General features: G+C 34.4%; 3 protein-coding genes across 11 annotated transcripts; 2 read left to right on the top strand and 1 right to left on the bottom strand.

Moving 5' to 3' along the window:
- The first annotated feature begins 1,577 nt into the window (after positions 1-1,577).
- On the top strand, positions 1,578-24,744 carry LOC109179636 (gamma-secretase subunit APH1-like). Of its 6 annotated transcripts, none has more exons than XM_019329128.1 (7): positions 1,578-1,786; positions 2,254-2,409; positions 5,521-5,606; positions 9,749-9,874; positions 11,029-11,156; positions 11,367-11,545; positions 12,375-12,656. In XM_019329128.1, the coding sequence occupies exons 1-6, from the start codon at positions 1,674-1,676 to the stop codon at positions 11,505-11,507; spliced, it is 750 nt and encodes a 249-aa protein (XP_019184673.1). In that variant the 5' UTR covers positions 1,578-1,673; the 3' UTR covers positions 11,508-11,545; positions 12,375-12,656. The 6 variants fall into 6 exon arrangements, 4 of the variants coding, with proteins under 4 accessions (XP_019184673.1, XP_019184672.1, XP_019184671.1 ...); XM_019329127.1 differs by lacking the exon at positions 12,375-12,656 and adding an exon at positions 11,677-11,882; XM_019329126.1 differs by lacking the exon at positions 12,375-12,656 and adding an exon at positions 11,665-11,875 and having other exon boundaries at positions 11,367-11,520.
- LOC109179634 (E3 ubiquitin-protein ligase RING1-like) lies at positions 12,858-14,819 on the top strand. 2 transcript variants are annotated; one of them, XM_019329120.1, is made up of 2 exons: positions 12,858-14,318; positions 14,528-14,819. In XM_019329120.1, the coding sequence occupies exons 1-2, from the start codon at positions 13,232-13,234 to the stop codon at positions 14,563-14,565; spliced, it is 1,125 nt and encodes a 374-aa protein (XP_019184665.1). In that variant the 5' UTR covers positions 12,858-13,231; the 3' UTR covers positions 14,566-14,819. The 2 variants fall into 2 exon arrangements, with proteins under 2 accessions (XP_019184665.1, XP_019184666.1); XM_019329121.1 differs by having other exon boundaries at positions 12,860-14,318; positions 14,531-14,819.
- LOC109179635 (prolyl-tRNA synthetase associated domain-containing protein 1) lies at positions 14,884-23,783 on the bottom strand. 3 transcript variants are annotated; one of them, XM_019329123.1, is made up of 13 exons: positions 23,644-23,783; positions 23,225-23,284; positions 23,082-23,135; positions 22,902-22,962; positions 22,650-22,726; positions 21,972-22,021; positions 21,776-21,858; positions 20,609-20,679; positions 20,314-20,488; positions 17,863-17,999; positions 17,680-17,778; positions 16,834-16,914; positions 14,884-15,162 (listed from the first exon to the last, which is right to left on the bottom strand). In XM_019329123.1, exons 1-12 carry the CDS (start codon positions 23,680-23,682, stop codon positions 16,843-16,845), a joined length of 978 nt encoding a protein of 325 aa, XP_019184668.1. In that variant the 5' UTR covers positions 23,683-23,783; the 3' UTR covers positions 14,884-15,162; positions 16,834-16,842. The 3 variants fall into 3 exon arrangements, with proteins under 3 accessions (XP_019184668.1, XP_019184667.1, XP_019184669.1); XM_019329122.1 differs by having other exon boundaries at positions 14,884-15,143; positions 23,644-23,782; XM_019329124.1 differs by having other exon boundaries at positions 14,884-15,143; positions 17,863-17,996; positions 23,644-23,781.
- Positions 24,745-24,976: the final 232 nt, after the last annotated feature.

The following is a 24,976-nucleotide window of genomic DNA, read 5'->3' as shown; positions in this document are numbered from 1 at the left end:
AATGGACATCCTCATGATCAAAACTCCTCTATCCACGTCATCCCGAGACTTTGTTTGTTGCCGCCAAAAATCTTGCGCCTCTCTCGTTCCTCTGTCGCCCAGTCGTTATATCGTGCACAAGGGCGCACAATGCATTGTGTGCCCCGCCCTACCCAAAACGACGTCGTTTTGGTGCATTGTCAAAAAAAAATCCTCTATTTCGAATACACATAAACTCATAACAGAATACATAGAAACTCATAACTGAATACACATAATCTAACATAATACATAATACACAGAAACTCTTAACTGAATACACAGAAACTCTTAACTGAATACACAGAAACTCTTAACACAATACACATAAACTTTTAACTGAGTACATGTAATGGGGTTTGTGCCGTTTAGACGGACGGAGTGAAGTCAACAATTGAAATGCGCGCTTTTGTGCCTGAGCACACATTGCTATGTACGCGTGGTGCACAATATAAATTGCCTCTGTCGCCTGCCGCTGACGTTGTTAAGGCTAGAAGAAGAACATTGCTTATTGGATGGGTTGGACCTACAATAATAGCTGACAAAACTAATAACAACAAAAACAATTTCATCAATTGGTCCTGAGGTAGTGGACCATCACATTTTATTAAGTAAAACTAATCTAAAAATAAAAAAAGTACTAAAAACTCAAACAATATTAGTTATTCAAATAAATGAAAGTAAATTCATAATTAATTAAAATTACAAATAAATTATAAAAAGAATTTGTATAAATTAACAATAACAATAATACTTATCAGGTTTACAGGCGTGACTGGCGCCTCGGGCCCTTGTTGTCTTTTACCACGATTGTTATTGTGTTGGTCGTGGATATCGCTTGAGTTCGTTGGCCGAGTGTTCATGCTAGCTTGCCGTTGTGGTACAGGTTGCGGGAACTATGGGAGCTGCTCGATCATCATGCCATCTTCAACCTTGTATGGTGAGAAATGTGAAGTGTTCAGCCTGCTTGAGTGTTGATCTCCGGCTCTCAATGAAAACATCACTAACAATAATAATGTTACCGGAAACATATTTGGAAAGAAGTAGTTTGTATTGCTGAGTTTTGAGTACAATATTGAGCGTGTTCCTTGCCTAACATAGGGTTAATATTTATATTAAATGAATACAACGACTCCTATGCTCAGTGCAACAGAGCTTGTAATAACTACGACGTCCCTAATAACTACACGCTCTTATCATTAAGTGTCAGTATTCCTCCGTAACTTTGCTGCTTTAATGAGACAGTGCTATATAATAATACTAGACGTCCATTACACTTGATCTTCTAGGTCGGATCTCTATGTCAAATCTAAGACCAATTATCATGTCACCTATTATGTGTCTTTAAATTATTTATAATGTTAACTCCAGACACATAATATGTTACACATCATTTTTGAACCGAAATTCACAATACAAGAAGTTTTCAAAATATACCTGACCTAATTCATTAAAGCTTCGCTCGCCTAGCCTATTTCTATCCCTAATTTCAATATTTCAATAATCAATAAAAAAACGCAGAAATGTGTACAAAAAAAATATTGGAGTGATTTTTTTTTTTGTTTTTTGAAACAATATTGGAGTGATTATTAGTATGCTTCACTAGGAAAAAGTGGACATCGGAGAAGAAGCAAGTCAAGCAACAGCACGAAACAATGACGGTGGCAGCGGGAATCGGATACGCCCTGCTAGCCTTAGGTCCCTCTCTCTCCCTCTTCGTCGCTGTTATCTCTAAGAAACCCTTCCTCGTTCTCACTTTTCTCTCCAGGTATATCATACTTCTTTCTCTTCCCTTAAATTTCCGATTTCCAATTCTCTCTGCACTTCTCAGTATTGGCGTCTTAAGTATTCATTCATGAAATCTGAAGCAACTAAAATCCCTTATTACGGTTGGCTTTTTTGCTCCTTGAATTGACTAATAATTATAGCTGCCCGATTGATACCTACAAATCCGCAGTAAATTAAAGCTGATAATACGTATGGGTTTTGAAATTTCTTGAATTGACTAATCATTCGAACTGCTCATTTCCTAGAAATTCATTTCAGGTTCTCCGTGATTGTATGTTTCATTGAGGAATTTTGGGAATTTGCTAATTTTTCATACATTGTTTTCTTTATCTTTCAAGAGTGTTGTGCAATATCATACTTGTGAGTTATTGTATTGATGTTTTGAGTGACATTGTGTGTGGGCAGTAGTTAATATGTTTGGTTTGGTTGTTTGTTTCATTGTTGTAGTACATTGGTATGGCTTATAAGCTTGATTGGGTTATCAGCAATCTGGAGGGCTTTCCTTCCACTAAAGACAACAGCATGGTGGCCCTATGCAATTCTTATACTCTCTTCTGTTAGTTTTCAAGAAGGTCTTCGTGTGCTTTTTTGGAAAGTTTACAAGTATGTATGCAATTTTTATACTCTCCGTTATTTTTCAAAAACAGATTATGAGCTTTTCAAAAGTTTACAAGTATCGTTGCTTCCAATTAATTTTGTTGGATGTATTTATCCTGTTTATGATCTTTCTTGTTTACAATTTGAAGAACAAAGTTGCTTTTACTGGGAACCTGAGGGCACTTGAATCTTTTTTATATGTTTATTAATTGCATTATGAAAGGCAAAAAAGCAAAAGACAAGGTGACTTTATTGCTCAAGGCCAAGGTCATATGCTTGATCGATATTTTTACGATGTTTCTTATAAATAGAATAATATTTCCATTTTTACCAATATTTTTAGGATGTTCTTTTCTTTTCTTTTTCTGAATTATTTTAGATCATTTTTCTCTTGGTTGCATACAGTGAGTTTATATGAGTCAGCTACCACTCAATAAGGAAATGATGTAGTTCTTTGTGTATGTGCCTGCAATATTTTGATCTAGAAGTAACATATGCAGAAACTCTAGTGCGGTTACTGATTGGAGAAAGGAAAACAGAGAAAATGAGTGCTGGTAAATGTATTTTTAAAATTGAAAAGAAAGAATGGAGAAATGTAATACTGGAAAAACAAAAACAAAAGGAAAACAATGAATTGAAGTAAATACAGTCTAAACTTTTTATTTTGGCAGGAAAAGCTCAGGTGGTTAGATTCCTATTATAACCTCATAAATCACATGGTCTAATTTTCCCAGAAGAGTGTTGAGGTAAATTACTAGTGAAATGTGGATGGTGAACCTGCTAAAGGTTCAAGTGTGGCTGACAAAGTGTGAAGCCCAGCTTGCTAAACCTAAGTGTACTTAGGTGAAGTAATTGATTGGAAAACACTTAAGAACACAGAGGCATCAGGCATGGTAAATTGATTAATTCAATAGAGTTGTGAGATTGTGAGCTATACACATGGTTTTTAGCACATTAGAGGAAACAAGTTTGCTATATCTACAAAGTTTTATTTAAATCTAAGAAATGCATTTAAGGGAACAAATATACTTTGCTTACAAATGACGAGAGTTGTCCTGGTTACCACACTTCAAAATGGAGGGTTAACAAGTTTCTTTCTCCTAATTGTTTATACTTGCACGTGGAATGGCATTTTTTATTAATTTTTTTATTTTTCTTACAAAAAACTTTTAGTGCTTTGGTCATAATTAAGAGACGAAAGCTTGTTAGAGATTTGATATATTTGCAATTGTGTGATGCATGTCCTATACCCTTATCATCTAGACAGTCCTTAACATCAATCCCTTTGTGGCTTTTGGACCTATGTGATAAACATATTTCTTCCCAAACATAGCTTGAGTAGTACTTTCATCCTAAACAAAATCACTTTTCTCTCACATGATTGCTGATAGTAGTGTTGCAAAAATCGCGCCTAGGCACCGATTAATCGGCGCCTAGGCGCTAGGCGGTGGGAGGCCGCCGCGAGGAATGGCCTCGGCGGCCTCCTCCGCGGCCGGCCGCCTAGACCGCCTAACCGGCCGGTTCGGTTTTTTTTTTGTTGTTGAAAATGTGGGAAAAGTTCCGGAAGGCATAACTTTTGACTCGGTTGTCCGATTTGGACAAATTTTTTTTTCAAATCGCGTATTTTTTCGAGATCTATACACCGCAAACAGTCGAAAGCGGTTTGGTCCACTAATTTCTCAAAAAAATGCTTCTTTAGCTCTTAATTTTAGTTTTTTTTATGTATTTAGATGGTTTAAATAATCTTTTGAACAATTTTACAACCACTTTCGTAAATAGTTTCTAAGAAATAACTATGGGAACCTTATGTTTTATTAGTGAATTTTAATAATTTTTAATTTTTAAATTTTTTTAATTAAAAAAAATTAAAAAAATCGGTGCCTAGGCGCCCCCATGGCGCCTAGGGGGTACCTAGCGTGTTTTGCAACCATGGCTGGTACATTAACTTATAACTCTTGTCACTAGCGACAAAGCGGGTGTTTGGTTTAAGAGATATCAAATTAGAGAATGTCAAATTGATGGGAATATTAGATTACAAGGAATTTGTTTTAATTGTGTTTGGTTAAGATTGAAGCTATATAATATTAACATGTTTCTTTTTTTTTTTTTTTTTTTTTTTTTTTTTTTGAAAACTTCATGTTTCTTTGAAGGTTATAATTTATACAACAATAGTCATTTTACTTTAATGTTCTCAATTCATTTAACAACAACAATAATGCTGATGATGGGGATGACAACAATAATAATAATTATTATTGTTATAACTTATTCTTAAATTAAAAATACTCTTGGAGATGAGCTTTGTCTCCAAAGGAATCTAGAGACAAAGGCTCCCTCCATGGCTATGATTTTTTTTAGAGGGCAAAGAAGGAAGAAGAAAGCCACAATGCAAGGTAATGTGAGAAAACCTAAGAAAGGCAAGGGAATCAGATTCCAGCAAAACAAGGGAAAAAGTTAGTGTGGTAGGTATATGCCATTTCCTTGGAATTTTAGATAACATCAACCAAATGCCGGAATCTAACATTACACTGCAATATTCCCTTGGTAATGTTAAATCCCTTGAACCAAACACCCCCTAAAGGCAATTATTGAAGCAACAATGTTTTAGTACAAATCTTGTGCAAATCAACTCATTCAACCATTGAACAATGGTCTTTTGCTGGTCTAGTTAAATATTTTAACATCCAGTGTGAAATAGTCTAACAAACAACTCATTACTAGCCCATATTATCATGATGACCTTTTAGTTGGGACAGGTTCTCAACTAAAAGATAAAATGCTGGTTCTCATAATCAATTGACACTGCACTTTTCAGTTTTTATTCGTTTTTAATTTCAACTTATTGCACACTAAGTTGACTCATGTACTTTTAGAATTGCTGCTTGCCATTTTTTTTTTTTCTAAATCATCATAATGCAATGCCTAGCTTCTTACATCTTTTAAAATCAATTTTATTATTTTTAGTTTATTTAATCAAATGTTAATAGCTTTTAAAGCATATGTGATCTCACTACTAGTAAAAGAGGTATTATACTTTATTGTAGGAGCTCTATACCTGCACTTTTAAAATTTATCACACTTCCATAATAATTTGTAGTTCTCATTTCTATTCTATAGGAGGCTGGAAGATATATTGGATGGATTTGCAGATAGAGTCTCTAAGCCTCGCCTCTTTATAACAGATAAGATGCTAATTTCTCTAGGTAAGCTTCCACTATTATTTTATTATTATTATTTTTAAAATGTCTTTGCACTGAAATAGAGTTCTGCTGTGTGCATCAATGCCTGAAACTGTTCTTCAGTTGTTTATTATCTGTGGTTCAATAAGTCCCATTAATTACTATTTGGTGGTTAAATTGACTTTGTTTTTCTTTGCTTATTTTCTAACATTTACTATAATTTTTAAAATTTTCTTTTTATAATTAATGGAATTTTTAATGTAATTTCTAAATATATAAATTGTATTCACTAATATTAAATTAAACCATACAAAAATAAATAAATAAATTGTGAATAGCACGATCCAACCCTTATTAACTAAATTAGACACATAAAATAGGATGACTGTAGTATTTTTTGGGGGTATAGTGACATATAAGAGTTTACATAAACAAATACTCTTGCATCTATGCATTTCATGTGCATAACTGAATGTTTACACTACACAATGATAATTGTTGCTTAACTTATTGAACATGTATGAAAAATACTGAGAATTGTGTGAGTGATGTACTATTGTACTGCAATAGGAATTGCCATAAGGCATCAAGATGAAAATAGGTAAAGTAAATTGTTATATAAGTATAAATATCCCATTATATGCTCAAATCCTCCATTCAGCTTTGTTGATCTGTCCTACTGTGACATCCTATAGATTTCACTATCGTTCACATTTTCTGTTGTTCACTACAAAACATATTAAGTAATCCCATTTTATGTATCCTATTAGATGTTTTGGGTCAATTTGACTAAATTTAAACTTAATTTGTTATATTGAAAAGCCTAAGATTTGGAAATTAAATTTTCATATTGCAAAACTACATGAAACAAATGATACTGCTCGACGCCTTGACTCAACATTTGAATTCTAAAAGCAGTAAAGCACTACTTTAGCTATGATAAGTGAACATTGAATATTGCCTCTGTTATATCATCATTAATTGCAATATTTGTGATGAATAAGGTGTTTTCCTTAAGAAATTTGAGGGGAACCAACTACTCATAGTTATTAAGCTAAATCTAGATGCCACTCTGAAGGAGTTAACTAAGATGGTATGTGTCTATATTGCCTCCTTATTTAACAATACAATATTAAATGTTTTTCCATTTTCAACTCTTGGATTATGTCATTTTAGGTTAAGTTGTATGTGAACATTCAGTAATTGAAAATCATGGGGTAATGAAGAAAAACTAACTGTTATCAGTTTTATTTGTGTTTGGTACCCTAATAACTAAATAACTTGCAAAATTGAACTGCAGAGATAGATTTCTGTAGGCCACAAGTTGTACTTTTATATTTGCAAGTGGCCTGCATATTTATTATGCTCTGCCTAACTCAAATTAGCCAGGTTGCACCGAATTATTTCCATGAAAGATTCAATAATCTACCATAGCAGTGTAGTCAAACCGAGCCAAGCCTAAGCCCTGCAAGCTTGATCATTTGAACTAGGGATGTCAATTTAGCCCTGAACCAATGAGCTGGCCCAATAAGCCCTAAAAATTGCAGGGCTAAAATCCAAAAAGATCAATCCAATAAAAATGTAAGCTCATTGGGTTGGCCCTATCGGGTTACTGGATTGAGTTGGGCCAGCTCATGGATTGTTGAGCTGGCCCGTGTAATATCCAATCATTATTGGATGGACCATAGTCCATACAACTTGTGTGGACCATGAATATAGGGTACATTTTTAATATAATAAATGTACATTATTTGTGTATTGAAGGTACATTATTTGATAGTATATATAAAATAATGTACTTTTATACACTACACACACTATACGCGCGCACACACACACACACACAATATATATATATATATATATATATATATATATATATATATATATATATATATATATATATATATATATATATATATAGTGTGTGTGTGTGTGTACAGTGTGTGTATTTATATATAGTGTGTATATATAGTGTGTGTGTGTGTGTACAGTGTGTGTATTTATATATAGTGTGTATATATAGCGTGTGTGTGTACAGTGTCTATATATATATATATAGTGTGTGTGTGTGCATATATATATATATATATATATATATATATATATATATATATATATATATATATATATATATATATATATATATACACACACACACACACACACACACACTACACACACTGTACACACACACTATATATTTACACATACTGTACACACAGACACTATATATATAGTGTGTGTATATATATATACAGTATATATATATATATATATATACACACACTGTACACACACACACACTATATATATATATATATATATATATATATATATATATATATATACACACACTACACACACACACACACTATATATACACAATATATATATATACACACACTGTACACACACTATATATATATATACGCACACTACACACACTACACACACACACTATATATGTATATACACACACTGTACACACACACACACTATATATATATATATATATATATATATATATATATATATATTTATGAACCTACTCTATTTGTAATAAAAATTTTGTTTATTGATTTAGCCCGTTGGATTAGCCCAACAACCCGTTGTTTAGGGTTAGGGCCAACCCAACTCAAAAATAAAAAATAAAAAAACCATTTAGCCCAAGCCAACAAGTCCACCAACCTTGTAGGGCTAGCCCAAAACCCAGCGGGCTAGCCCATTTGACATCCCTAATTTGAACCCACTAGGGTATTTACATAATTGACCCAACAAATGAAGAATCGCCTAGATTTCTGACAAATTCAATGAAAAGGTTTTACCTGTAGACTGGCTAAGAATGTTGTGTTAAAGACATAATAGGAGGTTGTTGCCAAGAATCTGAAAATTCAAGGGTAGTTATTACTTGTTAACTTCCATAGGAATCAAGATTTAAGAGATCTTGAAAGTTGAAACTCTTGGTAACTCCCCCACGTGTTGAGAAGAAATAATTGAGGCTATTATTATTGATCAAAACTAATTGATTAAGTAATTGTCTTTAGATGGGGTCTATATAGATATTCTCACAAGAATTCCTACTAAGACTCAACTAGAAATAATCCATCCTACTACAACTAGAATTAGTTCCTTTTCTAGTTTTTACAAGACTTGAGCTCAACTAACTAATCCATCTAGTTATCTATTAATTAAACAAGAAAAGAAATAAAATAAACAAGTCTAACTAATAATTATAAAAATATGAGAAATAAAATAACGAAACTGATATGCCATTGACAAGCTCATTCTTAGTCTTTCCAATTTTCTTCGACTTTTATTTGGTCATTGGTCCCACACGCACTTGCAACATATCTCTAACAGTATAGGGTTGTAGCTTTTTTGGCCACATCTTCCCTCTCTTGAAAGTGGATTAATCCACAAATTGGCACCTCTATCAAAATAATTGAGTAAAACACAGTACGAATTAGGGAATCAAATGACTCACTTACAGGTCTCTTTGTTGTAAGCTTTGCCACCACCAATGAGAAATGCTTGCATAGAGGAACATTCAACAACTATAGCATTTAGTTCCACACTTCAATTCAATTTTAGTAAATCATTCAAGGTACAATTTCATTAGTCATCACATAGTAGATCTTATAGCACTGCTTCTGATTACAAGTTGTGCATTCTCATATGTCTAGCCCACTTGCTCTTGTAATCCTAAATATATGGAATCCATCTGATGGCTCTCATAAACAGCTTCATCACTCTCACAACCAAGATCTCCAAGCCACAATGTTTTGATGTTCTTGTGTATTTCCTCACAATCTACTCTTCTCGTGTACCTCTCATTGGCAAATAATCTCTTCCAAGAGCTTAATCCTCTTTTTCAAGTTCTTGTTGTAGTGAAAAAACTCACAAGGAATTAGGAATCTTTTTGGATAGAATGAGCAACAATTGCTAAATTACAATTATTAAACAAAAAATTATTGCGAGTTTGGTAAAATTCGTGTGAACAAACAAAGAAAACTATGTTATTAATTACGGAACTATCATAGTATTGATTGTTAAATCTTTCTCCATCCTTCCATAGGGTAAAACTTGTGTGTTGAAGTTCAATTTTGAAAATTTCTCCCTTGTTTTTTTTTTTTTTGCTATAATTGTTTTTATATGTTTTGCAGCTGGTGGTTTGGGTCATGGTGTGGCACATGCTGTATTTTTCTGCCTCAGTCTATTGACTCCTGCGTTTGGGCCAGCAACATATTATGTACAAAAGTGCTCTCAGCTTCCCTTTTTCCTTGTATCTGGTAAAGTTACTCGTTGCTTTTCACTCATTAAAAAGAAATGTGAAGAAAGAGGATTTCATATGTTTGTGTGTGAAAAATCATATATACAAGGCGCTTTGTATATACACACTAAGGAGATGAGTAAGCTTAACCCATCACTACAACCCTAGTGTTAGGGTTAGCATATTCAATACTTCTCGTTATGTTGTTCCATATAGGTCATATGCCCCAAGCTTTTAACAAATTAACATATTCTAGGACCTTTAAGAGATTTAGTAAGATTGCTTGCCAATTGATCAATAAGTTGAAAACTTGAAGTAATATAACTGAACATGATCTTCTCCTTGAGAATGTGCATTGCTTCTTGGCTATCACATATCATTTTCATTAGTATTGCATCTCCATATTGTAACTCCTAGAGTAAGTGGTTCAACTTTCAACCATAAAAGTTCACACATCACGGCCATAACATGGTACTCAACACCAACACTGGATCTTGTGACAAAATCTTGCTTATTCTTCCAAGATACAAGGTTATCTTCAATGAAAAAAAGTTTCTAGAGGTGGAATGCTTGTCAAATGGAGAACTTGCATGGTAGCACCTGAGTATCTAATAGCCTAAGATGGCCTTTGTCTTCATAAGTTCATAAAGTAGTCCTTTGTCGTTGTGTCTTCTTGATGTACCGCACGATGGAAAGTTGCAAACAACATTGCAATGTTTGTCACATGGAGCTTCAAGAAACTAACTTGGCACACTTATCACAAAGGATTAGAAAGGCATTGAGTATTGATTAGAAAATAATAGCGCTATTGTAGCTGGGCAAGAATCCGTTCTTGCTGGAGGATACTTTACAGTATCCTTGTTTGTCCCTTTTCATTTTAATCCCATCATTTCTGCATTGTTTCTTCCTCATCTGCTCTTTACTCTTAACAATTTCTCACCTGACATTATTGGACAAACAATGAATTTTAGTTCCTTTTTCTTTTTGCTCTGCTTATGCAGCCTCATCTACCATTCACTAGGGAAGTTAAAAATCTTATATGGGTGGGAAGTGTCTAGGATGTTTATCTTGAAAGCTTGGTGGTAGAAAGGGTTAACTATTCTTGCTTAGTGGTGTTATTTCTCTGTAACTTTGGAGTTTGTTAACTGCCATTCTTTGTATTGTGAAATGCAGCAATTATAGCTCTTGCATTTGTTACCATCCACACCTTTTCAATGGTCATTGCGTTCAATGGATATGCAGAAGGAAATAAAGTAGACCAATGTTTTGTTCCTGTTGTGCATTTAGTTGCTGGCATGCTGGTAAGTGCCTAAGATAGGATGCATTAGTTTACCTTTTTTATTTTTGGGAGGATTGAGTCTATGTTAAAGTTTGAAGGTGTACAAGTATAAGAATCACGGGAATATTAAATAGCAATTCTGAAGTGTAGTTTATTATGAAGAATACATTTTTGGTAAAATGGTACCTCAAGTTTCCTTCTACTAACCTGTGGTTTTATCACTTTATGTTAGACCATGACAAATCTAGCAGTTGGAGGTTGTGTTATTGGAATACCACTTCTGTATTGTGCTGCAATCGTAACACTGGTACATTGTGGGAAGATGGTGTTTAGGAGATTGACAGAAAATCAGAGCAGGCTGGGAAACTCGTAACAGTAGTCTTAAACAAGCGAACTCATGTATTTGCTGAAGTAAGTGTTCTCTGTTATGAACAAAGCACCTCAGTTCAACATTATGCAATGTCCTTCAGGCTAAGTAGCTAACCTTCCCCTTCTTGCTCAGCTTGTCATTTAATTATTATTATTTTTTGCTTGTTATACAGCTCTGTACGAATGGTAAATAGATGGTGTTTGATAGAGTGGTAAATGAGATTATACATTTGGGAGGGGACTGAACCTAGTACATCTTGCATTATTCTACAATGTGTAAGGAAAATAGACAGCAAGGATTGATATGCTTTTAGTACTAAAAGTTATCTTTTGGGCTCTCTCTGTAGTTTTGCATATAAAATTTTATGAATATCTTGCGTCTTCCCAGAATCAAATTTATTAATGTGACTTGAAGCATCTTTTAAATTTAACTTCATGTGTGTGTCTTAGTATTTTTGGAAGGTAAATATTCATTCACGGGATGAGTCTACTGCATGATACATATGGGCCCTATTTGGTAAAATAGTTAGCCTATAAGTCAATTTTGACTTATTTGATCGAAACCAGAACCTTTTGGGTTCCAATTTATTCTTAAAGTACACGGTTTGATTCGAACCAAATTGTAGTCATCCATAGATAAAAGACAATGGCAAAGACTTTCGCCCATACAATTAATAAAATATAATATGGCACGTACCGGGTTAGCTCACTGGTTTAGTATGCAGTAACTCGGCGATGGTAGTGTGGAAATTATGTCTAAAGTGGACAGATCTCATGTGATATTTGACCATGTTTGTTGAGCTACTAAGTTAGGTCATGTTTGTTGAGTCACTGTATTACCATAATTTACATCTTTCAAATGTTTTGACAGGCTGGAGTGTGGAAGTCCTTGAGATTAGGGATTCAACCCTTTGAAGAAGAAAAATATAATATGATACAAATGATCGTCAAACCCTTTAAACCAAATGCTAATGTCGTACCGAAGTATAATACAAGGTAAATATATTAATGACATTGCAGTTCAGTATTATACACGAGTTTAAGATAGGAAATTACAAGTTTAATGTATCCAAATTTATAGTACTCCATCAGTTTTAGTGCTTTACTTTATTTATTCTATTTACCTCTTTTTAGAATAATAACAATTTTGAAAAAAAAAAAAAATTGTATAATCCGTCCTTAACCTAAGATTAAGGATTCGATCCTTGACTTTGGGTATGGAACAACCTTAAATCTCCAGGCCAGCTGTCTCACCTAATAGAGGTGCTTATAATTCAGCGATGAAACTAATCACTGTATTCGACGGTGAAAATCATGAGCTACACCCAAAAAGATTTTGCACAATCCAGTATCTTGCTTCCGTCTCCCAAAAGATTGAATCCCAAGAGAATGTATATCACGGTATCACGGTGACAGTATCTTGCTTCTTGGCGAAGGCTATAGCTGATTTCAATTGAAGAGAAAGAGAAAGAGGGGCTTCCGCGACATTTATCCCTTCCTTTAAGAACAAGTATTAAAGCTGATGAAGAGAACTCAAAGAATGAGAATATCTTTCTGCACTTCCATAAAGCCATACCTTTTCTTCTCATTCCACTGTACTCTTCCATATAAAATTTGGTTTTAGAAGTAGATTTACAATTCATATGACATATAAATCATGAATCAGCTTTGTCTATACATTTCAATTGTAAACTATTATTGTCTCAAATCATTTAAGCCTCAACAAATATGTCTAACACCCCTCCACCACCCCCTGCCACCGAAGGAGCCAATGAAGCCCCAACCTTCCCGAGATATTGGTGCTACCAATGTCATCGGGCGGTTAGGATCTCATCCGATAACCCATCTAACCTCATCTGCCCCCGGTGCTCAGGCCAATTCCTGAGTGAGATTGAAGAATCAAATCCTTCTCGCAATATTTTCGACTTTACTGCATTTGATCCTTCCCCTGAAGCTCGAGTTCTAGAAGCACTAACCCTCATGCTTGATCCTACTGCCCTTGCACATTTTCGAACAATTCGGGCTAATCAACCATTTGATGGGTCAGAAGATAATAGAGTTCCTAGCACAAGTGATGTGAGAAATCCAGTCCCCAGACTTCTATTGCCTCTTGGTAGACAACATAGAGAGCCGGAGGTTGGAATTCGAAGCCGACTTTGGCCAAGGAGGAGAAGAGCTATGCACCAAGAAGATTCTGATGATGAGTGGACACCAGCAAGTGGGATTCTAGCTCGCCCTAGGCATTGGATAATTATACGACCAACAGGATCAGATGGTAGACAAGGAGGATTGGTACCGGTAGGTGTGAATCCTCGGGACTACTTTTTTGGGGCAGGACTTGGGGAGCTAATCGAAGAGATTACTCAAAACGATAGGCCTGGTCCTCCTCCAGTGCCTGATGCAATTATTGACACAATTCCAACAGTGAAAATCACAACATCCCACTTGGAAGGTGATACTTCAGACGAGTGTCCTATTTGCAAGGAAAAATTCAAGGTTGGGGCTGAGGCAAGGGAACTGCCTTGCAAACACATATACCATTCTGATTGCATTGTCCCCTGGTTGAGGCTTCACAATTCTTGCCCCGTTTGTCGCAAAGAGCTACCACTTCAAGGTATCGAAGAGGTAGAAGAAGAAGAAGAAGAAAACGAAGAAGAAGAAGAAGAATCTGAAGAGGTGACTAGTAGGGGCCAAAGGTGCATGAGGTTGAGACGACAACTAGCTTCTTTATGGCCTTTCCGATCCAGATATCGACGCATTCATACCCATGGCAACAATGCTACTGGGATATCTCGACGGGGAACTAATCGCGATGGTGAGAATCGTTAATTCTACTAAACACATACCATCCTATTCCCCATTGCTGCAATATGTGTATATGATGCAACACAGCCTAATAGTTAGTTATTCATATTCAAATTTCAACAAAAAAGAATAATAATAATAATAATAACAAAAAAAAAAAAAAAAAAATTAGCAGCTGAACAACTTTCTAATGAACAACTTTTGCCTGCCAATTCTTAGCAGCTGATTCATGGTGGCATTCTTGTAATATCCTGTAGCCTCTCTAGAGATTAGAGGGACTAAGAATAATGAAGAATTGATTCCAGATGTTCTTATAAGGTAAGCTGCTTTATAAGGAGTATTATTTGCATCCCTCTGTCTTTTCCCCCACCCCAAACTTCACTATGTGATGTAAATGTTTGAGGAAGGGGTAAAGAAACACCACAAAATACAAGTATTTCACAAAGAAAGGTCAAGCGCCTTCAAATGTATTAAAAAGATAGAGGTGGAGGAGACAGCAATTTCTTTGATAGCTTCATTCCATTTCCATCAATCACTGGCGGGAGGAAAAAGACTAAAAAGAGGAGGGGGCCGGGTGGGTGGAATGAAAAAAGTTCTATTTCTTCATGAAAGACATTAGCACACTTACGTTCAGTATATTCGTGCAAAATCAGAAACTGAATTCAAATTGCAAACATCATCACTAGAATCTCGATCTATGACTATTAATGCTTTCAAACTCAAACAAGAACAGTTGTTAACATGAGGAAATGATGATATTGTACCATTTAGACCGTATCAGCATCCTTGAATGAGCCTCTTGTATATTATCAAGAATCCCAGTCACCAATACTGCCTACAAACAAAGGAAATAACTAAGACAAAGCCCATCATTTGACCTTTAAGATAAAAGGGAAAGATTATGGGAACTTAACAAAAACATTATTTCATTTTAGAAAGTGTAAAGCAGCATAAAAAAATATGGCAGGCATGCATAGTACAGAAATGTTGAGAAGCCATGTGGCAGGAATATATATATATATATATATATATATATATATATATATATATATATATATATATATATACTACTAAATTTTTTTTTTTTTAAAAAAAAAAAGCCAATTAGACTGCTAGCAAATGGAGCTGCCAAAACTATGTTCAGATAGCATAAAGCAGTGCCAAAGCTGCAAAGCATGCACAGATTGGCTTCATTTCTTTGTTTGGTTTGCATCTCTGCACTTGTGAAAATAAACTAACTACTCATCCTATACACAACTATTTTCATTACGATAGAGAATTCTGGGGAAGCAGAAAACAGTAAGTATGGCAAAGCAAGATGGATGTCCTATCACCGAAGCCCTTGGAAGCATGTTAAATATGGTGTATCTTGTCCTTATAGGTTGTAACAGTTGGCTATGCTTCGAGTGATCGATGGAACTCCAAAAAAGTAGGGGAGAGAAGATATGGTTATGCTCCAAGTGGCAGCAAAACCCCCCAAAAAAAGACAAGATCCAGAAACTAGAAGACAGATTAATATTCCTGGTCATGTACAACTATATAAATAAGTGAATGCTAAGTTTAAGGGATAAGGAAGATAACTAATCCTAATAAATATTAAATAATACAAATTAATTAATATTTAGTGATAACTTTCTAATGCATGTCGCACCACTCACTCCACATTCCCCTGCTTTGTCTCAACCACTAAGCGCATCAGCTTCACATCTGATCTTTTCTATGTTTCATCACCTTTCAAATCCAATTATAGTTTTTCCTCAGAATTTATGACTCAGGTACAAACAATTTACATTCTAACAAACTTCTTTTTCTTTCCCCCAATATGTTTGGTACCCAAAAGCAAAATTGGCTCTAAAATATTGTCCATAGTATATGTGATGAGGAAGTTTATGCATTAATAGAAAAGACACCCTCAATTTGGAAGACCTAAACAAAAGGAAATACAAAACTAAACTAGAGCTAGAACACTGATAATCAGAACATATGGAGTTCAACTGTTCAAGTCTACTTGCAGAATCATGTGCAAATTGTTTATAATAAGAAAGATGAGGCATCAGCAGTACCAGAAATGTAATGTAAAAATCCAACAGATTCAGATTCAAAAAGAATTTTGATTTTTTACTTCTTTGGCCCAGCCAATAGCTTCTTCCAAAAGCCTCAATAGGGAGTGTTATAATCTAAGGTTAGGCCAAAGTCACTCAACTAGGCTATAATGCACATGGGCCAAACCACACTAAAAGATTGAATCCAATCAATTAGCTAGTCTAACCCATGGCCTTATAAACCCATATGTTCTCTCTTATTTTTTCAATGTGGGGCTCTTAACAGGGAGCTTATTGAAAAAGCTGGCGTATTCCTCTTAAGACTTATCTGGCCTAAAAAGCCTTTTTATATGCTTACTGTTGGTGCACATTCTACTTTTTGGAGCCTATAAGCTCCAGAGTTGAACCAAACAATAAGCTCAAAGATACAAATACTAGAAAGAAATTTCAAACCAAATGTGAGGAATACCATAATCCAATTACCTGCTTGTTTCATAGCCGCTTTGGCTGTTTGCAAGTACCAGCAGCAAATCCTTCAGTATATGCCACATTCTTGAACATTGTCTGCACAGTGGCAGAAAAGTTTAATGCTGAAAGGAACTTTGTGAACTTTAAAGAAAGACATCTAAAATTTAATGTAGCACAATAGTACCAAATAATATTGCCATGGATACTAGTGCTTGTTAGTTTGACATAAAATGTACACTAGCAAATATAAGCAGTTAATCTTCTTTGTTTGGTACATCTGATGGGGAATAGGGGTGGCAAGATTAAACCTAGGACTAGTGCATGGAAAAGGATGAAACTTATCCCTAAGCTACACCCTGAACCCCATGAGCCTCTATGGAAACACATATTCACAGCATCTCATGCAAGAACAATGAAAACAAAATTACATCTATTCTAGAAAAGGATGTATATAACAAATGGTCAATAAGGCAAATGTAACTAAAAACCACATTAAAAGAATAATGTTCGCAAATCACAAAGCTGTCATTCTTATCATTCAAAAAATAATACACAGGCACGTAAAGGTTTGCTTCTACACCATAATTTCACGCCAACCAGATTCTTATGGGTATAGATTGTCTTTGTCTATTAACAGAATCTATTCTATAGCCAACTAAACTGAAAGCAAAAATTCTTCAAACAAGATGTGAAGACTACTCAACTTCAAACTATACTTAACAAACATAAAAAGTTTGTTTGATTTTAATATTTCTTATTTCTTTTCAACTATACAGATGGCCCTCCCAACAACCTAAGTTTAATAAACTTGAAAAAAAAAAAAAAAAACAAGAAGACGTAAAAGTGAGTGTGATTACTCACAGCCATGCTCTCCAGCTCCTCTGAAAGCCTTTTCCTAAGATCAGCAACTAATGCACTGCCAAGTTGATCCCCATCTTGCTTTGCATTCTCCACTTTGATCTGTATGTTTTATTTCTCAAGATCTGAAAATGTTTTCACTCCATATAAAGGCTAATATTAATGAATTCTAAATATTCTACTCACCTCTGAGAGAATTATAGCAGATGTTTTTTCCAAGACTTCTTCCACAAATTTGTTAGGATCAGCAAAACTATTTGCCAGGCCCAAAACATTTGTTGATTTCTTTTGTGAATCTACTGATGGCTTGACAGCTTTCACTATTAACAAGAAGCATATATTTTAAGTCTATGGATCAACGAATCCCGCCCAGAATGACTAGAAAGGAGAGGCGAAAACTCAAAAGGTTTGCTATAAAGTACTATTTGTTAATCAAGTCAACTAGAGCTCTGCAGGGTCCAGACAGACTGACTAAAATAGTATTACATAATCCTATTGTAGCATATGGGTGTTATTGAAGTAGAACACTCAGACATAGTAATAAGCATCAGGGTATCACTAGGAAAATAAAGGCAACACGGAAACTTATAGAAGTGTACAACAGCTCTCAGTCTTTCAGCAATTGTTCAATTAATTAATGTGTATTATGAAATTATTTCATATGCAAAATACAAAGAAAAAAAACAAAAACAAAAACAAAAACAAAAACAAAACGAAACAAAAACAAACACAAACCAACAAACAAAAAACAAAAAAAAACAAAAAAAAACACCATATCACCACAAATAGAGTAACCATTGAGAGTAAGAGAATAGCCAAGAGTATCCCTAAACTTGAGCCTAGACAAGCGAGCCTAGGCAACTTGTTCAAAATCAAGTTTAGGAATACTAGAAGTGTTAGGAGTTAATTAATTACTTTAGTTAGTTTCCAGTCTAGGACTCTAGGATTATTATAGGTCCCATAGTTCAGTGATAATTTCACTTGGAACCCCTGAGATTTGGGCTAGTAAAAGCATTACACCTGTACCCCCTATCCACTCTAAAAGGAAGGGTTTTCCCAATTTTGCACTTCAAAAAACCAATCATGGAATACGATTATATGAATACACATTAAGGACTAAAGTAAATAGAAAATGAAAGCCCAGGCACATTTTTTAAACAGGAGGGGTCAAAATGTTACTGGCCAAAACCTCAGAGGGTCCAAGTGAAATTATTCTTTAGCATTAATATCCCACATTCCCACAATATCATAATACTCTACTGGTTCAATTTTTTTACTAGTAATATTCAATGAATTCAAAATGTATTCGAGTTATATTCATTATAATATTTTCTCTCTTGTTATTGATTTATTATCTTTATTGCTTCCGCCTTACTGGCAGAAGGTTGCTGGACCACCATTTATGATTTCCAGCAGATATAATCTATAATCTCATTTAGCAATGGCAATTGGCAAGCCTGGCTATGTTGGCTTAACTATCTTAGTCAAACTCAATCGCCATTCTAGGCTGACCAACATTCAACTTCATTGTTTGCCACAATTACATATTCAAGGCTTCATCACAAATAGTTGCATTTTATGCAGTTACATAGTTCTGAAAATTACAGAAGGTAGCAAAGCCCATCTGCAACTTCTCATCACATGGGACAAAGATCACAGGGGCGAGGGTCTTACTACTATCAAATACAGAATGACTAGCTGCAAGTCAAAAAGCTGCAAGGTTCTAGGAACCCTAGTTATCTGAATAGAGACAACCCTATATTAGCCATTTTCTTTAGCATACAACAGTGTCAAATAGCACATAACAATGATTAGTTTGGCTGAATCTGTATGTCAGTGGTCCAAAAGGGCCCTATTGAGTTGATTTGACCTTAGCAAATGGACTTCATACTTACCAGGCTTAAAAAAGAACTACTTGCACAGCATACCAGTTGCAAAATTAAGCTTTGGACCACCCAATTGATTATTAGGTGTTCTAAATTCTTGTTTCTATGGAGCTTTGTAAGTTACACTTCATAGGTACATGAGTACATGACATAACTGTAACAGTGCCAAACTGTCATCTACTCTTTAGTAAAGTAAGGAATGTCCAACTGTTGTCTTATAGTAAAGGGAACACTGGAAAGACTATCCAAGGATTTTGGATTCAACAATTCTATTTGCTTTCGGATAAATGTTCTTAAGTGGACTAATTGATGGGTAGTTCCATGTATTTATTATAAAGTTTTAAATAACTTTGTAAGATTGCTTAGAGATACTGTGTACAAGGAAGTTGTTTTTCTGGCATCTGTTAATGACAGGGCTACATGGTTTTTACATAATATATACAGAAGTATATATCGTTAACAAATCAAGGAACTATTTTTATTTTTCGTATTTAGTCTTGCAATTTTTCCTAAAAAACAATTAAGTGAAAAAAGCTACATGTTTTAAACCCGGTAGCTACTGGTAAGGACTAAGGAGGACGAAAATATAAAATTCATCCACCAATTACTACCATTTCACTAAACTGGCTATTAGTAAGTTCATTACCTCAATATGACCAAACTAAACTGATTTACAAACTAATATGCACAAAGGTCTCTCAAAAGTTGGAAGTAAGCAATAACACATTATGGTGGCACATGTACCCAGTACCTGCAGGTATAATTGATTTATTGTTTGTTGGAATGTCGTTCTGTAACTTGTGTCCACTGTGTTCATGACCTTGCAAAAGAGATGCTTTTTCAGGTACATCTGGTAGGACTATTGCATCAGATGGAACAAGGGCAGCTAGATCAGGAGGTTGATCCTTTCCAATTGGAGGATTAGCCTTTCAGATAAATAACAGAGTTGGATAAGTAGGACAAACAGGGGAACAGTAACAATTTTATAGGAATCAGTAATCAATAATATTAAGTTATTAACTCAATAAAGTAGCTGCACTTATCACCTCCAGATCAACATAGGCGGGAGTTTTTCCAATTGAATTTAAAAACTTGTCAAGGTCACGGGCATTAAGAGCTGCATGTAGCTACTCTGTTAAAATATCAGAAGAAAGATAGAAACCCATGCAAGTAGATAGCACCAATAATCATTTAGCATTACACCACAACATTCCACATTATATAGTTATAGACCAACAAACAGGACCAAGTCAGTCACTTCTGTGCACATTGAATTTTCATTTTGAACTAAAATGCAACGTTAAAATAAATATGCATGTCTATAAGTATAAATGGTGGTATTGGTGTGTGCATTATCATTTCCATATTACCCTTTATTAATGATGTATGTAAACTGCCTTCCTAACTCTAATAATGTTTAGTGTACCATGGAAAGACTATACTAAAGCTTCACATTAAAGGTTTTCGAAAGAAAAAAAAAAAAAAAAAAAAAAAAAAAAAAAGCTTCACATTAAAGAGTACCTTTTTTTCAACAAAAGAAGCTGAACAGAATTTGAGATACTTGTAACATAGTGAATAGGAGAGGAAAACTATATCAATATTTCCTAAGCCCTTCTAAAGTCCACAGTATGATGTCACTATGTTAGGATTAAAGGGGCCATGCATTATCTGAAGGATTCAAAGAAATTTGAGAAAGAATCCATCTCTATATCACATTACATACTTGGAAAAGTGGGAAAAAGAGAGAAGTTCCAGTCAACAGAATTCCCATTTAGCATAATATACAGTTAAGACAATAGCATCCCAAGCAAATTCAAAGCTAATATTGACAAGGATGAATTATATAAGGACCAATGGCAATCTGAAAGTGAAAAATGAAAATTGGTATTTATGAAAGCTAAAGCAGTTTGTATTTTTATCTTTTATATTTATAATATATGAAAAATAAACCTATAAGGTGATTTTGTGTCAAAGTTAACTTTGTCATATATTTAAACAGTTGATTGTATCTTGGCCATTGTAAAAAAATGTAAAGCTAAAAAATTATTTTCTCCTGTTAATAACATTAATGAACCTTGTATGTACATCTGTAGACAGGCAACCTTACCATTCACAACTAAACATGGATAATCTACAGTTCACCTAAATTTTGAGTGTATATGATGAGCAACTAGAGTGACAATGTACATGCCACACAGAGGAATATAAATTACCAATTGATGTATCATTTGAGAGTGGATGGAAGATGCAACGTTCTTGAGTCTTAAGCCCTTGATCTAACACCAAAGAAACATGCCTTCATGGAGGGAAAAGATAAGATATTTTTAAAATCTTAACACAATGTACAGGAAGATATTTCAAAAATCCAACAGCATTTGCACCAAGTATGCATAAAAACAGAAGAGGTACCTTGCTGATTCATTTACAAGTGCAAAAGGAGTAACAGAACCAAGTGGCACCTTCAAAAATAAAAAGCTGGGATGTATGAGTTAACTGTTAAGAGAATAAAAGCAAAACCAAAACAAAACAATAAAAGAAACATAATTGTAGTAGTATTTGAAAATGCCTCTTTCTAAGTAAATATATTAGTGTAATTGCTACATTTTTTATGTCCACCTGTATTTCAACAGCTTAGAAAAGTAAAATTCTGACCAGTTGTATACTTTTCTTTTATGTAATTCCATCCAAGTCACCTGATTTGATTTTCCTTCAAAAACATGGCTAACTCCCATAATCCCATCCCACCCCAAAATTAAGTAATAATAGGAAATCGGGAAAACGATAATCATCCCTATCAGTAGTTGACCTTCCCACTCACACACAAAGAGGGCACAGAAGAAAATTGTTTAAAAAGGAAAAGGAAAAAAATAGCTGCTTGTTTAGCATAATTTTTCTAAACTATAAGGAAAATGAATAAACAAAGATGACGTTAAAGAGCAAATGCATGTCTTTCTTAGAAAATAATATCATCAATTAGAAAAGCAAAACGTTACTGATTGTACAATCTTAAATCTGAGATATTATTCAGTGTAGAAAGGTTAAGGACTGAGAAGAGGGACTAATGTGAACAGGAAAAAGTAGACAAACCTGAAGGACTTCTGTAAAGGCTTCTTCAGGTGCCATTCTTAGACCTCCCTTCCCCAAACCAAGCCTCTGAGACAAAACTGTTAGCTTCAACAATAATATGTTAATTCATTAATACTCAAGAATTCTGCAACTACAGATTAAAATTGTCTTTACAGCATCCAATAACCATGTACTGAAACATACACGTGTCTACAAGCAATTGAGGCTTGAAAAGTGTGGAAGAATAATGACAATAACAAAGTAACCACAAACCTTTCAGATCTACTTTGGTCTCTGACAGAGCAGAAACAATATAAAATCTATTTTTCTTGTCCTGCAAACAGAAGATAAAAAAATTGTCAGTATCCCAGTGATAACATTGGAGAAGACCTTCACATTTCTTCTTTTCACCATCGTTTTCTTCCACTTCTGAACATGTTTTCAAAGTCATACCTTCAAGAATAGGTTCTTGCACAGTGCACCTTTTATATTCCCAACATATTTTGCCTAAACAAATGAAAATAAATAAAAGTAAAATAATCAGACAAAAATAAGAGTTGCTCCATAGGGTGTAGCACAGATTAAGTCTCAAATACCTGAGCTTCAACTGTCATAACAACAGGGTGGTCACACCTGGCGAAATCAATTTGCAGCTCCTAAAATCAAGCAAACACATATTTACCACCAAACTACTAGAAATCAAACTATACCATTTACTTTTTCTAGGGCTAGCAAAGGGCATTGCCTTGTATACATCCAAAAATCAACAAATCATACTTCAATCAAGGAAAAATACAGCAAAAACAGAAATTTCATTGTTCTATGACTTAAACATACTTCACATATCAGCGTATAGGAAGAAAATGAAATTCGATGAATTTTTCGCAATCCCAATTGGATGCTTCAAACTAATCCAACAACAAATAACTATAATTTGGTGATATTAGAGTAGAGAATTACTATAATTAGTCAAATTTTCATCATGCTGATAAAAAGCACCAAAAGACTAAAAAACCTGCAAACGAGCGAGCAATTGCTCCTTGGAATGGGCCATTCTATCTCCTTCGTCCTTCAAAGTTTTTCTCGGAATCACAGGGAGCTATTGACGTCCCTCTGCCCACGGCGGCATTACTCACTTTCAAGAGTGCATAAGCATCTTGCCAATAAGTCCCTTATGTTTTGTCATTTTAAGTTTCCGTCCCCTACTTTCTCACAAGCCTTTCCTGGAAATATCAAGTTGACCCTTATTTTTTTTTTTTCAATTGGGGTGTGTTTGGAAACCCGGAAAATGATTTTTGAAAATTATTTTTGGATTTTTGGTGTTTAGTTAGGTAGGAATTCAGTCAATAAAAAATTACACCATTTTTTTAAAAAATGACTTCTCCTTTTTTTTGTGGGAGAAGTCATTTTCTGGAAGGACTCTTTGCCTTTCGGAAGGAAAATCAGCTGTCTCTGATTTCTGGCCGGACCCCAGATAGCAGTGTTCTCTAGTTTCCGGCCACACACCAGAGAGCAGTGCTCTCTAGTATCTGGCCGCGGAAACCAGAGAGAAGCTCTCTCTGGTTTCCGGCCACGAAAACCAGAGAGAGCTACTCTATAATTTCCGGCTGGAAACCAGAGAGAACGGCGGAAACCAGAACTCTCTGGTTTCCGTCTTTTTTTTTTTTTTTTAATTTTTTGTATCTTTTAATAAATAATATTGTGTGATTTATAAAAAAAAAAAATATTATAAATTTTTTATATTTTAAACAAAATAATTAATTATATAAAATGTTTAATTATACAATTCTATATCATTTTCCAGAAAATCAACTAAACACACAAAGACAGTTTTCTGCTATGGAGCCAAACATGAGAAAGAAAAATGTTTTTCGAAAAATGACTCATTTTTCAGAAATTTTCCTACTTTCCAAACAGACCCTTGATTAGTTTTGTCTTGCATTTTCTTAATCAAGATTCCTTTAACTTCAAATCTTCAACTAGGGTCCGTTTGTAAACCCGGAATGACTTCTGAAAAATGTTTTTTGAGTTTTCAGTGTTTGGATGCAATAGGAAAATTCAGTCAACGAAAAACATTTTTCGTTGATTAGAAAAAATGAAGTCATTTTGGTGGAAAATAACTTCCGCCAAAATTTGGGGAAATCATTTTCTGCCAAAATGTTTAAACACACAATTATACTCATTTTTTCAGAAAATAAACTAAACAACACCAAGTTTTCCAAAATGCAACCAAACACGGGAAAGAAAAAATATTTTTTGAAAAATAACTCATTTTCCAGAAATCATTTTCCTATTTTCCAAACGGATCCTAAATCCATTCAATTAAAGTCTTTCTCATTCTTCCAAAC

This window comes from Ipomoea nil, unplaced genomic scaffold (genome assembly GCF_001879475.1).
Source record: "Ipomoea nil cultivar Tokyo-kokei standard unplaced genomic scaffold, Asagao_1.1 scaffold0937, whole genome shotgun sequence".
NCBI lineage: Eukaryota > Viridiplantae > Streptophyta > Magnoliopsida > Solanales > Convolvulaceae > Ipomoea > Ipomoea nil.
Note: the sequence above shows the minus strand (reverse complement) of the source record. Positions and strands in the feature narration are given on the sequence as shown.